This window comes from Harpegnathos saltator, unplaced genomic scaffold, assembly GCF_003227715.2.
Source record: "Harpegnathos saltator strain DR-91 unplaced genomic scaffold, Hsal_v8.6 scaffold810, whole genome shotgun sequence".
Taxonomy (NCBI): Eukaryota; Metazoa; Arthropoda; class Insecta; order Hymenoptera; family Formicidae; genus Harpegnathos; species Harpegnathos saltator.
In genome coordinates this window covers 158,812-172,079 of record NW_020230661.1, presented here as the reverse complement: position 1 = coordinate 172,079, position 13,268 = coordinate 158,812, and the positions used below count along the sequence as shown (strand labels likewise).

The following is a 13,268-nucleotide window of genomic DNA, read 5'->3' as shown; positions in this document are numbered from 1 at the left end:
TTGAACAAACTGAATGATGAATTGATGCAGCAAAGGCCAGCGATAGCCAGCAATAGACGCAAAATGATTCTTTTGCGCGATAATGCTCGTCCACATGTTGCTTTAATCGTCAAACAAACATTGTTAGGGCTTGAATGGGAAATCCTCCGCACCCAGCATACTCTCAAGATCTAATACTATTTGCTTACCATTCCGATCGATGCAGCACGCTTTGGCAGATACACACTTAAATAATTACGACGATGTGCAAAAATGAGTCGCTCTGATTGGATTGCTTCGAAAGACAGATTGTTCTATCGTCGCGAAATCGCTGTGTTGCCAGAAAGATGGAAAAGAGTCACAGTTAACGACGGAAAATATTTTGATTGATGCAAATTTACAAAATAAGAATTAATTCAACTTCCTAATATATTCTATCGGACGCGCGAGAAACACCTTTGTGTGACCCTGTTAAATATAAAAACGATCGAAACGGAAAGGAAGTAAGAAAACATGACGCGTTTAATCTTGTGACTTGCGGTTATCCATAATAATAATAACAATAATAATATAATGACAATAATATGGAAAAAAGACTGGTGAAATTAACATGACGATGAATGAGCCAAATGTATCTCGGTTGCAAGAAATAGAGCTTGTGGAGCCGAATTTGGGTCATAAGAACCCCAGAGATTCTGTTTTCTGTGAGCAAAGCGCGTTTGCCTCGTTCATTATCGTCGCGTTAAATTGGTCAATTTTTCTCCTCAGTAAACGATATAGTAAAAAGTAATCAATAATAATAATAACAATATGCACAAAACAATCAGTAATGTAATTGTAATAGTATTAACAACAACGCCAGTTTTCTACGTATTGTTTTATTCCGTAAGATGCAAATGTAACATACACATATACGCTGTTTACTCTGCAGTCGAGTCTACATACTCTACGTCTACACAATCACGTCACATATCAATCGATAAAAAAGAACCACACACATCGCACGACTAATCGTCGCTCTTAACTCTTATATTCTGCTTGGGTCTATAAAAAAAAAAACCAAAAAGAAATTTAACTCTACGTAATTTTTTTATATCTAATTGTTAGTACTCTGTATTCTACTTCGATTTTGTGTATATTCCATTTAGGAAAAGTCCACGAAAACAAAGTCGTGAAATATAGAGTACTAACAATTAGATATAAAAAAGCTTATGTAGAATTAAATTTCTTTTCAATTTTTTTTTTTATATAGAATCGAGCGGAACATAAGGGTTAATTTGACGACTTATGACTGTTTCTATCAACCTTGGTTAACTTAATGGGTTGGTTTGTTCCAATGGAACTGACCAATTGCATCTGTCGTCAATCGGAATTGGCGAGTGGGATTGGTCAGTTCCGACGAAATAATCAGCCGGTTAAATTAATCACGGTTGGTAGAAACGGCCATTATAAAACGCCATTATAGTATTCGGTGTGGTACGTGCTGACAATGACTAGATACGAATGATGCGCGTGTCGGAGGATACGAGAGGTGCGGCGACGAGTTTCGCAAATCGGCGAAGTTCAACGGCGAAATGGTGTGGCGACGACGAGAACACGATAGACGGCAAGAAGGACTTGGGACGTGGAAGGGCCGAAGGGGAGGGGAGTTAGTGAAGGAGGAACGGGCGCTTATATGGTGGGAATATAAGTGGACGATGTGATGCTGCTTCGCAGCAGCGTGTCCGAGGTGTGCTGCGCCCCGGAACCCTTGCGAGATGCGCGCTTGTGGGGATGGAGGTTCAACGGGGGTAGGTTCGGGTGCTCGATTCTCGTCGGAGAACTCACACGCGGGCGCAGGGTGCCACGTTGAATCGTGAGAATGCCTAAAATTACACACCACGCGATGGGTGGATTATTATCACGTGCCACCGCCTCGGTGAGACACGTTTCGTAATAAAGATAGGCCGCCACATCGAGCTGTGGGGCTGGGCAAAGAAGGATCGAGAGTGGGATTACCGGAATCGTTCGGTTCCAAGACGTCGTTGAGCTGATAGTACTCGGTCTTGACAGACAAAGGCTCCTCGTAATCCACGAACGCGGTGTTGTCGAAAGCCTTATCGTCCTTCGGCCGACTTTGCACCGGGCTAACGGCTGGCGGATCGGCGTAAGTCTAGAAGGACATCGGTTTACGCTCTATCGTGGCGTTCCACTTACTCACGACGGTGAGAGACAAGCGGTTAAACGTTCAGTGGGATTGTTGTTTTTCAGGCATTAGGCGTGTATACGGTGTCCGCAGACTGACCGAGCTATCTTTCGAGACTATCCCTGTGATTGTTAAGTTCCTCTTTGGGAATTCAAAATCGATCGACAGAGAGAAAGAGAGAGGTAAAACAAGATCAGTGGGCGAACGAGAGAAAAGGTGGCTCTGGTCAGGCCGGGGACACTTTGTACGCGTAAGAAGTAATAATCACGTAATACAAACGTATTGTTAAATTGCCTTGAGTTTTACATGTTCGGTTGGTGTGGTCGTACAGGCGCGCTTTTGAAACTGCCCACCACCGATGGTCTCGTATGTGTGCTCTTCCAGGTAGTGTCTGGTGGTACCACGTGGCGTAAGGGTAGCCCACATCACTCGGCTGTCTTGCATGGTGTCGGTCGCGCACGGATACAGCACCGCCTCATTTTGGACCCTACCGTTTTTCGTTTGCATGCCGGAGGCCGCGTTCGGCATGGAGATCACACCGCTCTTGCCGCTCCTGTTGCTACGGCGAATCATATTCGAGTCGTGCGTCTCGTTGGATGTATCAGAAAAGAAGAAAAAAGAAAGTTCCGAAGAGAGGCACGAGAGCAAAGTTAGGAGTGCGATCATTTTGGAGGGGATGAGAGGATAACGTGTGTGCGTGAAGGTTTTATATTTATGATGGGAAACTGTCGTGAGATCAAAGGGATATACTTACAATTTGCACTTTAAGAACAATGTTGCTAGCACTATGCCGATGAAAGTGACGCCGACGCATGATGATATCAAAATCAGGAGCCATGTGTCGTCGAACACAGTGCCTGAAAGTTTGCATTATGCGTCCTCAGATCTGATCCTCTCAGATGTTATCTTTATTATATTTTCTATATTAATCCTTGAAAGTCTTTATTCTCTTCTTTTTTCTTTTTTTTATAAATATTTCTGGCCTCTTTACCAACCTTGCTGAGGCATCTCGATATATTGAACACCTTCAGAGCGCCGATCGCAGAAGTGCTTGCAGGGGCTGTCATTTAGGTGCGGCAGGAATGGCAGAATGTCACTGCTTGGATAAAAGTCAGAACCCTGCTGCAGAATAGCCGGAAACGGCGGTGGTGGTATGTGGAGGATGTCGGGGGGAGGTTCGAGGGTGCAAGAGGCACAGGTCGAATTCATGATTGTGTCCAATGCTCTCATCTGTAAATCGAAATTAACAGCGCCAAGATGTTACGACCCGCGACATTACACAAATACAATCGAAGGGTATATCAACGGAAGTATATAAAGACGAATCAATATACAAAGCGTATCGGACAATCAAATTATGTTCCTAATCTATTGACAAAAATATCACCATCTGCACCGTTCCAATGATCAAAGATCAAATCTTAGTAGTAATAGTCTCAGATTATCGACATGCAAGAATCATTGTCAATTCAACACTATTTTCGCCGCCTCTCCAAAAGAGTTTACGAGATTTTGCAGCGAGTTCTTCTAGCAAGAAAAAATGAGATACCGTTAAACTGTTGAAAAATATTTTAATATATATTTATCTATACGAATATATAAAAATATGAAACCAACATATGTAAGGGGTACAGGGATAGAATGTAAGTTGAAATCGAAGGAGAAGATGTCGCGACAAGACGAGCGTTTAAACTAAAATACGCAGGAACAAAATTGAAAAAGTCCGTGTAAAACCTTCAACAGTAACGTTAAATCTCCATCCACTCTGCTCTCTCTCTCTCTTTTCCTGTTTTCTCGACTATGTTCCGTTTTCGGAATCTCAAATGGAGCACCGAACACACGAAATAAATCGACGGCGCTCAGGTAAACTCGTCCATCTTGCACGTGTATCACGAAATCGTGTCGCACGGATCCGACACAAGCTGAAGAGAAGTGTTAGCCGGTGATAAGGAACTTTACTCTTACCATTGAAGAGCACTAGCCCCGCCGAATTCTGACATCGGAGGGTGCAACGAGACCCGTCAACGGCGCACGCGTGTCTTTATTGAACGTAGGTGACAGCCACGTACAGGGCCGTGTTTAAATCCGTAGTCTCCATGATTGCAAACCTGCAGGCCGAGTAGGGTAGTAACAAGTTAGGTCGGTGAACGATTTTAAATGTGAAAAACACATTGTGGTATATATATATTTTTTTGTGTTCAGAATGACCTAATCTACAATTATATGACGGCTATTGTGCCTAGCGACAGGTTCAAGATTCAGGGTTCGAAGTTCAATATATTCATATCTATCGCTAGACACAACAGCCGTCATTGTAGATTGGCTCATTCTGAACAAAAAAGTCCCTTACCACTTGCAAATAAGTACAATAAGTTACCAATTAAAAGAGCTTCTAGATGTGGTCATTTTCAATCATTAATAACTTAATAACTATTGTGATTTTTGTAACTTGACTTTTCTTTTCAGTTTGATCTGATTAATCTTCACGATTTTTCGTTTCTAAAAGACCCTGGACACCCTGTATAACTGAGACATCGCTTAGAGAAAAACACATTCAAATATTGAGTATAAACATTTCATATTTAAATGTTTTTTCTATAAAGGATATTTTACATCAACAATAAATCTACTTACTCGGGATTGTACAAATTCCTCGACAAACGAAACGCTTTCCAGACAAAATACTGTAAAAAGCATCAAATAACCGCACACTTATATAAACGATATATAAATTACAGATAATAAACAAATAAATTCGGCACAATGTAAAACAGAGCTCGACAAACTTTCGGTCGATTTTCGGAAGCTACGCCTTCTATCTTCCCTTACCGCGCGGCGGATCCAGCAACTGACGGTCGCGGCTCGCGACCTCAGGACCGTTGAGATCATAAGGCGCATCTATGTGGTTTAAAAAAAAAAACGCATTGGCAATAGTACCTCATGGGTGACGAGGAAACCTATTATGTTACCTTCTAATTATAAAAATATAAGAAAAAAAATATATATATTTATACAAGTATATATTTGTACATGTTTGTACGAAATATTATACATATAGTTGTATCGATACATTTATTTTTCAGTCTTTGAGGTGCATTAAAGGAGCGCATTGTCAACGTTAACACGTTATTCTGTCTTTATCGCTCGTTACATGTACAAGGATTGAATGACGCGTTAGCGCTGATCGACGCGCTCCCCAAACGCATCTTTAGTAGGCACCACATAGATGCGCCTTATGATCTCAACGATCCTGAGGTCGCGAGCCGCGACCGTCAGTTGCTGGATCCGCCGCGCGGTAAGGGGAGATAGAAGGCGTTAGCTTCCGAAAATCGGCCGAAAGTTGTAAACTTTGCCGAGCTCTGATGTAAAATATATAACTTGTTTGAACTATCTAAAGCGTTATTTCGTCGATTTATGACTTAATATCATTTTTCAATCATTTTTTAATTCAATATTGCAATAAACAAAATATTATATTTTATAAGGAAAAAGCGTAGTTGATTGTTCAAACATTTTTGCGGCCATTAAATCTGTATCGAAAAGAAATCGAACCACCTTAAATCGTTTTGTCCAGTCAGATAGGAGCTTGACAGCAATTATCCCTTACGGAATAATTTTTCAGTAATTTCAGAAACTTTTTAATAAGATTTTGATCATGAGAGAGGTTGTGTCAAAATACTGCGAGAGAGAGAGAGAGAGAAGAGGGGGGGGGGAAGAGAGAGAGATACATATATATAAATATTCACTATCTTTCTCTTTACCCTACTCTTTCTTTCCTTCCCTCTCTCTCTCTCTCTCTCTCTCTCTCTCTCAATCTCACTCTCTCTCGCACTCTCTCTCACTCTCTCTCACTCACTCTCTCACTCTCTCTCTCTCTCTCTCTCTCTCTCTCTCTCTCTCTCTCTCTCTCTCTCTCTCTCTCTCTCTCTCTCTCTCTCTCTCGCTCTCTCTCTCGCTCTCTCTCGCTCTCTCTCTCTCTCTCTCTCTCTCTCTCTCTCTCTCTCTCTCTCTCTCTCTCTCTCTCTCTCTCTCTCTCTCTCTCTCTCTCTCTCTCTCTCCCCCTCCCCCTCTCTCTCTCCCTCTCTCTCTCTCTCTCTCTCTCTCTCTCTCTCTCTCTCTCTCCCCTTTTCATGCACGCGTTACAGACCACGCTGTTTTGAGTGGTAAAAAGTTAGAGATGAAGAATTGCACAAATTGTTGTCTTATATCGTAATTCTTGTCAGTGGTATATTAACGACAGAAGAAACTGAAAGTTCTGTATCGTACAATTTATTATGGCAGATTATGAAGATTATGAATACTTCGATGAAAATATGGAAGCAGATAGAAAATATAGATGTAAGTATAAATAATTATTAATTAGTTTTAGTTATGTTAGGTTAATCACTGAATGACATCATTTGTTTAACAATAGTCATTTTAACTAAATTCTATTTATATATTAAATTTTCAGCCCAATAAATCTTTAAACTCACAAGCATTTGAAGTATTTGAAGAAATTTTAGTATCAGAAGTACAAGAAAGGTCATGTTTATGGGATCATAGATTGGATATAAAAATGAGAGAAATGAACATAATATATACAAAAAGCTTGAGAAGAAGTGGGTCGAGCCCTTAGTATGTACTTAAAAAAGATTCATTTATTTTATTCACTATTTAAATTTTTACATTGTTACACTTTTATTATTTAATATATAATTGTCATTTTTACTTAAAAAGATACAGACCTTAATATTTGTAAAAAAAAGTGGAAAAATTTACGAAATACATTTCTAAGAAAATACAAAGAAAATAATAGTTATATTGCAAGTGATAGTGCAGCTACAAACAAGATAAACATTTTATATTTGTATCAATTTCTCTATTATTTATTCGCGAAAGATATAATAAAAGTAAAAACTGTTTCTTTTCATTAATAATTCCATTGAAAAAATGCTGTCAGTATTTTGCGTCCTACAAGCTTGGCATACACTATTTGTTCTGTTCTTTTTAGCTGCACTGATGCAATAAGTTAGAGCGAGAAAAATATATTTGTCTCACTCTAACTTATTGCATCAGTTCAGTAGTGCTATTAAAAAGAACAGACCAATTGAAAAGATCATCACGTCTATACGAAGACATGAAAAGATCTATTCTTGCGATCGTGTGTCGCGTATCGCGTGTCGCGTCGCGCATCGCGCTGGTCTGCAAGAGCCTTAAGCAGTAAGAAATAGACCAACCACAATCGATTATTATAAGAATAATCGATTATGGTTGGTCCATTTCTTACTGCTTACGCTTATAACCTTATTCTTGTAGCCATTGTAGATGGGCCTTAAGAAGAGTTTACTAATAGCTGTAAAGCGTGGTCTACAATGGCCGTAAGCAGTAAGAAGAAAGCGTGAACAGTAAGAAATGGACCAACCACAGTTGATTATTTTTGTCATAATCGACTGTGATTGGTTTATTTCTTACCGTTTACGCTTACTTCTTACTGCTTACTGCCATTGTAGACCACGCTTAAAATTATCTATAATTGCAACTACTGATAAAGGTCATTCTACAATACGTGTCGTAAGTTGTAAGTCGTAAGAATTGGTGGATCATAGTCGATTATTACAAAAATAATCGGCTATAATTGGTCAATTCTTACGGCTTATAACTTACGACACGTATTGTAGAATGACCTTAAGCGTGGTCTACAATGGCAGTAAGCAGTAAGAAGTAAGCGTAAGCGGTAAGAAATAAACCAATCACAGTCGATTATGACAAAAATAATCAACTGTGGTTGGTCCATTTCTTAAGCTAAGACTCCATGCATGCGGTGAGCTCCGGCAAACAGCTGCGGTGACCAATCAGGAGACAGACGCATGCCGGAGCTTGCCGCACCCGGACTTGCGCCTCCCTCCTGATTGGTCACCGCAACCGTTTGCCGCAGTTCACCGCATGCATGGAGTCTTAGCTTTAGCTTTAAGCTAAGACTCCATGCATGCGGTGAGCTCCGGCAAACGGCTGCGGTGACCAATCAGGAGACAGACGCATGCCGGAGCTTGCCGCACCCGGACTTGCGCCTCCCTCCTGATTGGTCACCGCAACCGTTTGCCGCAGCTCACCGCATGCATGGAGTCTTAGCTTTACTGTTCATACTTACTTTTTACTGCTTGCGGCCATTGTAGACTATGCTTTAAGGTCATTCTACAATACGTATCGTAAGTCGTAAGCCGTAAGAACTGACCAATTATAGCCCATTATTTTTATAATAATCGACTGTGATTCGCCAATTCTTACGGCTTACAACTTACGACACGTATAGAATGACCTTAAGAGTCTGACATAACCTCCGACCCCCCCAAGGGGTCGATGGTATCCATGATGGATTTCCCCCGCGTTACCCAAAAAAAAAAGGTAAAGGAAAGTGAGAGCAAACTCCCGAAAATCGTCTGAAAAGTGAAAGTAATTCTGAGCATTGAGTTAAATTATATATTGTTTAGTGAAATATATACATATAGATTAATTGTAATTGTTGTAAACATTGATTAGTTCGAAGTGATAAATTAATAATAAAAGAATATCAATTTTGTGGTTAATACAAATAAATTAATATTTCTCTTTCCCTCTCTCTCTCCTTCCTTCTCTTTCTCTCTCTCTTTCCCCTCTTTTTCTCACTATAATTTATATAACGTACTTACTATTTATATACCTATGCTATATATACTTTATATAGCATAATTTAATGAGTTGCTCTATCAGTGGTTAAGATGCATGCAATATGCAAAAGAGACAAAATTATGTTTTAAAGCTGTTATGAGTTATAAATTAAAACTATTATTCTGCTTAATAATTCATATTATCTTATTGAAATTCTTATCAATATAAATGGTTTATTATAAAAAATGAAATTCATGGTACAAAGTACATAGTACATAACGGTGCATTGATGCATGAAGACCAAGTGTCTCAGTAAGAAAAGAAATAGAACATTTCGAAGAACAAGAATCATATAAACATATATAACATTAATTGCTTATTGACAATCATTAATTGACATTAATTGAGATAAAATATTTTTTATATATCAGAAGTGTAGTAAATATGGTTCTCAAAGGAATAAAGGTTTTGGAATTAGCTGGGCTTGCTCCAGGACCTTTCTGTGGCATGGTCTTGGCAGATTTTGGAGCATCTGTCATCAGAATAGATAAGGTAATTGCTCAGACAGTCAAAACTACAAAAGCAAATTTTACATAGTTTCTACTGCAGATTCTGTTAACAGTTTGCTAGCAGAAATATAACAATCTGATGACAGACTGGCAGAAACCAAGCAAGATCTGTTCCAATATATTTAATAATATCTGTTCCAAATATTTAATAAGTGAAACACTGCAGATCCTGTTCATTTTCTGCTGCCCATTTGTTGTAAAATTTTGTCAGGCTGTTGGTAGAACACAAGCTAAATATAGATACGGATGTCTGAATTTGTCAACAGATCCTGATTGAATTTGTTGCCAATCTGTCAGCAGATTATTTACTGTTATTATTATCTATCAACAAATTGTTTACTGAGTAAATAATACAAATTTTGCAAAAATTTTTAAAGTTGAGATTTATATTTCATATGTGTGGAAATAAACATATTAGAAAAAATATTTTTGTTTATTATGGTTTAGATATAATTTCAAATCTTATCAAAGTATTTATTTTTTTAATTTATATCATAGATTGGAGCTCAAGCAATTGATTCTTTAGGCCATGGGAAACGATCAATAGCATTAAATTTGAAATCAAAAGAGGGTATCGAAATCTTTAAAAAATTAAGCAACCAAAGTGATGTTATTATTGATACATATAGGAGAGGTACATGTATTTGATATATTAGCATCAATTAATTTTAATAATATCTGGTTAAGACCTAATATGTTAGCTGTTAGATTTTTTATCCAAATAATATTGAAATTTGAATTTGGATTTTACAATTAGTTAAATTAGATGATTTTTTAGTTTTTTTTAGTTTTATTTTAGTGATATATGATAAGAAATAAAATTGTTATATCATTGAGAAAGAAAAATTTGTATCTACACACATACATTTCATATGTATATTATAAATCTATATTTAATAGGTGTTATGGAAAAATTAAAGATTGGGCCAAAGGATCTCATGACAAGCAATAAGAAGTTAATATATGCTAGATTAACAGGATTTGGTCAAGTTGGCCCTTACGCAGACATGGCTGGCCATGATATTAATTATTTAGGCTTATCTGGTAAGAATATGTATAATTAAATGTGTAATTAAATTGCATAATTAAATATGTAATCTGTTATCTGTAATATGTTATCTGTTATATACTAATTTTGTATATACTGAATTGTACATTCAACCAAGTAACATTCATCTCTATGTCAACTTTGTTTATAATCACATATTGTTATCAACAATATATGATGTTTCAATAAGGATAGGTTGATTATATATAGTTATATTCTTCTCATCAAGCAAATAAAAAAGTTTGCATAAACATAATGCCTAAAATGCTTAATTAAAAAATTAATGTCAAATCAAGATTAAAAGAATTAATTTCAATGTTAATGTAATACATAATATGTATTTATTTAAATTATTAAATCTATTTGACTGTCATCTGTGAGATTGTTTGAAAAGTATTTGTTTACTCAGTTCCGGTTGACAGTGAACAACTTTTATACAGATTAGAAGATGGACATTGAATAATACGTAATAAGAATATTGTATTTATTCGACTTTTAAGAGGAATATTTGAACATGCAAGATAATTCATGGTACAAAGAATCCAAAATTGTATTGTTTCATGTGGTGGTTATTTTGAGCATCTTTAATTTCTAAAATTTAAATAAATATTATTGTATGAATATTGTGTTAAAATCAAAATTAATTCCATTAACTTTGTCTCGACTTTAATTTTTCATCTAAGCATTTTAAACACTATGTTTATAATTTTTTAATTTGTCTTGATGAAAAAAATGTAACCAATTACACATAGTCAGCTCATCCTTTTTATATCCTATATATTTTACTAATAGAAACTATCTAATCATTTTACAAGAATGATATAAATTTGAAATATAGGGTTACTGTCTCTGTTTGGCCGATACAATGAAAAACCCACACCACCCGTTAATCTGGCTGCTGACTTCGGTGGCGGTGGTTTAATGTGCGCTTTTGGAATAATTTTGGCGCTATACGAGCGATATAAGAGCAATGTCGGGCAAGTGGTGGACGCATCTATGGTGGAAGGGTCCGCATATTTAGGCTCATGGTTATTCAGATCGCAGAAAATGCCATTTTTATGGGGAAGGCCACGCGGTAAAAATATGTAGGTATTTTCTCCAGATACTCGGTTGCCTTTTATCTTATTCAATTTTTCTTTTTAATTTAAAAAAATTCCTTTATTTGTTCAATAGATTAGACAGCGGTGTGCATTTTTACGACACGTACGAGACAAAGGACAATCGTTATATGTGTGTAGGAGCTTTAGAGCCACAGTTTTATGAAATTTTCTTAAAGAAGCTCGGTCTCACGAGCGACGAGGTGTCGCAATTCGAGAATTTCGAAGAGAATCGCTGTAGGATCACGGAAATCTTCAAGCAGAAGACCCAGGCGGAATGGTGTGCTATATTCGATGGCACCGATGCGTGTGTGACACCGCTGCTGAGTCTGAAGGATGCTGCTTCGCACATTCATAATCAGTATCAGGGGACTTTCACGACCATAGGAGACGATGTGATACCGAATCCTTCTCCCCGTCTGTCTCGTACACCCGGCATTTCTACAGGAACTCGTAAAAATTCACAGCCTGGCGAAAACAGTATAGAGATCTTGACAGAATTGAAGTATCAAACTAAGGAGATCAATTATTTGCTGTCAAACAATTTCGTTTATCAAACGGAACATATCTCTAAGATTTGAGTGTATATGAATGGCTAATAATGAGTTTTTCTTATACAGAATATAATTTATAATTGGTAATTATAACTGTGGATGAGATGTTATGTATATATACTGTTATATATATATATACTGTATATATATCTCATCTAAGGGAAATCATGGTAAGAGAAATTTATTTTTTAATATTAAACTTGTTGATAATTAAAACTTGTTGACCAAAAAGTGCCATATAATGATGCCATATAATGATGACTCATTAGTTTTAACGCGCAAGTATGATATATTTACACACTATTATATTATGTCAGATCGAGAATGTTAAATTCTAATGATTATAGTCTTTAAACATTATTACAATTTCTTTTATATGTACACTTTTATATATATATATACATATAACACATCACTCAATAAGTTCGCAGAATGACTAATAAAACAACAACTTTTAGGCAAAATTTGACTTTATTCATCTACATAGTCTCCTTAAAGAGTGATACATTGATTCCACCGCTTCTCTAACATTTTGATGGCTTTTTTGTAGAACGATTTATCTTTGGCCTCAAAATAGGCTTCAGTTTCGGCTTTGGGCAGGTTTTGCCGGTTACTGTCCACTCAGCTGACTGCCGATTTGACTCTGGAGTGTAGTGATGGATCTATGTTTCATCCATTGTCACATACCGCATCAAAAAATTCTTTTTATTGCACTGATACAGCTCCAAACAGCCCGCTGAATCGTCGACGCGTTGCTGTTTTTGATTGACTGTGAGCAAACGCAGTACCCACTTCGAACCACTGTAACTTGTGAACTAAACGTCCGATTATCATGAAATTTTGACACGTATCATTTGAAGGTTAGTACTTCCTAAAAATCATATGGATTTGTCAATAGTAGCGCCATTTATATGTCATCCTACGAACTTATTGAGTGATGTGTTATATATATATATATATATAAAATGTATTATGAATGTATATATACATATAAATATAGGTGCATGTGTATGTAAAGATATTTTATAAAAATCTGTCTTTTATCAATTCCTTATGAATGTGGAAACTAAAATAGTGGTTTATAAAAAACTATATCAACTTTGAGACATCGATTTTTATGTATATATAAATATATAATCGTATGTATGCATATATAGGGTCTCTCAGAACTTTGGGACACGGACTCCGTAGGGATATAGAGCTCAGTGA

At 36.9% G+C, this 13,268-nt stretch overlaps 2 protein-coding genes across 5 annotated transcripts; one reads left to right on the top strand and one right to left on the bottom strand.

The window, feature by feature from the left end:
* Nucleotides 1-843: 843 nt before the first annotated feature.
* Nucleotides 844-4,260, bottom strand: LOC105191678 (uncharacterized). 4 transcript variants are annotated; one of them, XM_025306914.1, is made up of 6 exons: nucleotides 4,130-4,260; nucleotides 3,160-3,394; nucleotides 2,919-3,021; nucleotides 2,459-2,717; nucleotides 1,978-2,131; nucleotides 844-1,844 (listed from the first exon to the last, which is right to left on the bottom strand). In XM_025306914.1, the coding sequence occupies exons 1-6, from the start codon at nucleotides 4,130-4,132 to the stop codon at nucleotides 1,651-1,653; spliced, it is 948 nt and encodes a 315-aa protein (XP_025162699.1). In that variant the 5' UTR covers nucleotides 4,133-4,260; the 3' UTR covers nucleotides 844-1,650. The 4 variants fall into 4 exon arrangements, with proteins under 4 accessions (XP_025162699.1, XP_011153533.1, XP_011153535.1 ...); XM_011155231.3 differs by having other exon boundaries at nucleotides 2,459-2,723; nucleotides 4,130-4,259; XM_011155233.3 differs by having other exon boundaries at nucleotides 2,471-2,723; nucleotides 4,130-4,259.
* Nucleotides 4,261-9,005: 4,745 nt separating this feature from the next.
* Nucleotides 9,006-12,964, top strand: Amacr (Alpha-methylacyl-CoA racemase). The gene is made up of 5 exons (XM_011155230.3): nucleotides 9,006-9,343; nucleotides 9,859-9,994; nucleotides 10,261-10,404; nucleotides 11,247-11,493; nucleotides 11,582-12,964. Exons 1-5 carry the CDS (start codon nucleotides 9,236-9,238, stop codon nucleotides 12,084-12,086), a joined length of 1,140 nt encoding a protein of 379 aa, XP_011153532.1. The 5' UTR covers nucleotides 9,006-9,235; the 3' UTR covers nucleotides 12,087-12,964.
* The last annotated feature ends 304 nt before the right edge of the window (nucleotides 12,965-13,268 follow it).

Coding starts and splice junctions, on each gene's coding strand:
- Amacr (XM_011155230.3), top strand. CDS start 9,236: ATGGTTCTCAAAGGAATAAAGGTTTTGGAATTAGCTGGGCTTGCTCCA. Junction 9,995..10,260: donor TATTGATACATATAGGAGAG/GTACATGTATTT, acceptor TATATTTAATAG/GTGTTATGGAAAAATTAAAG. Junction 11,494..11,581: donor AGGCCACGCGGTAAAAATAT/GTAGGTATTTTC, acceptor TTTGTTCAATAG/ATTAGACAGCGGTGTGCATT.
- LOC105191678 (XM_011155231.3), bottom strand. Junction 2,724..2,918: donor TTGTTCTTAAAGTGCAAATT/GTAAGTATATCC, acceptor GATTCGCCGTAG/CAACAGGAGCGGCAAGAGCG. Junction 1,845..1,977: donor CTTGGAACCGAACGATTCCG/GTAATCCCACTC, acceptor GTGTAATTTTAG/GCATTCTCACGATTCAACGT.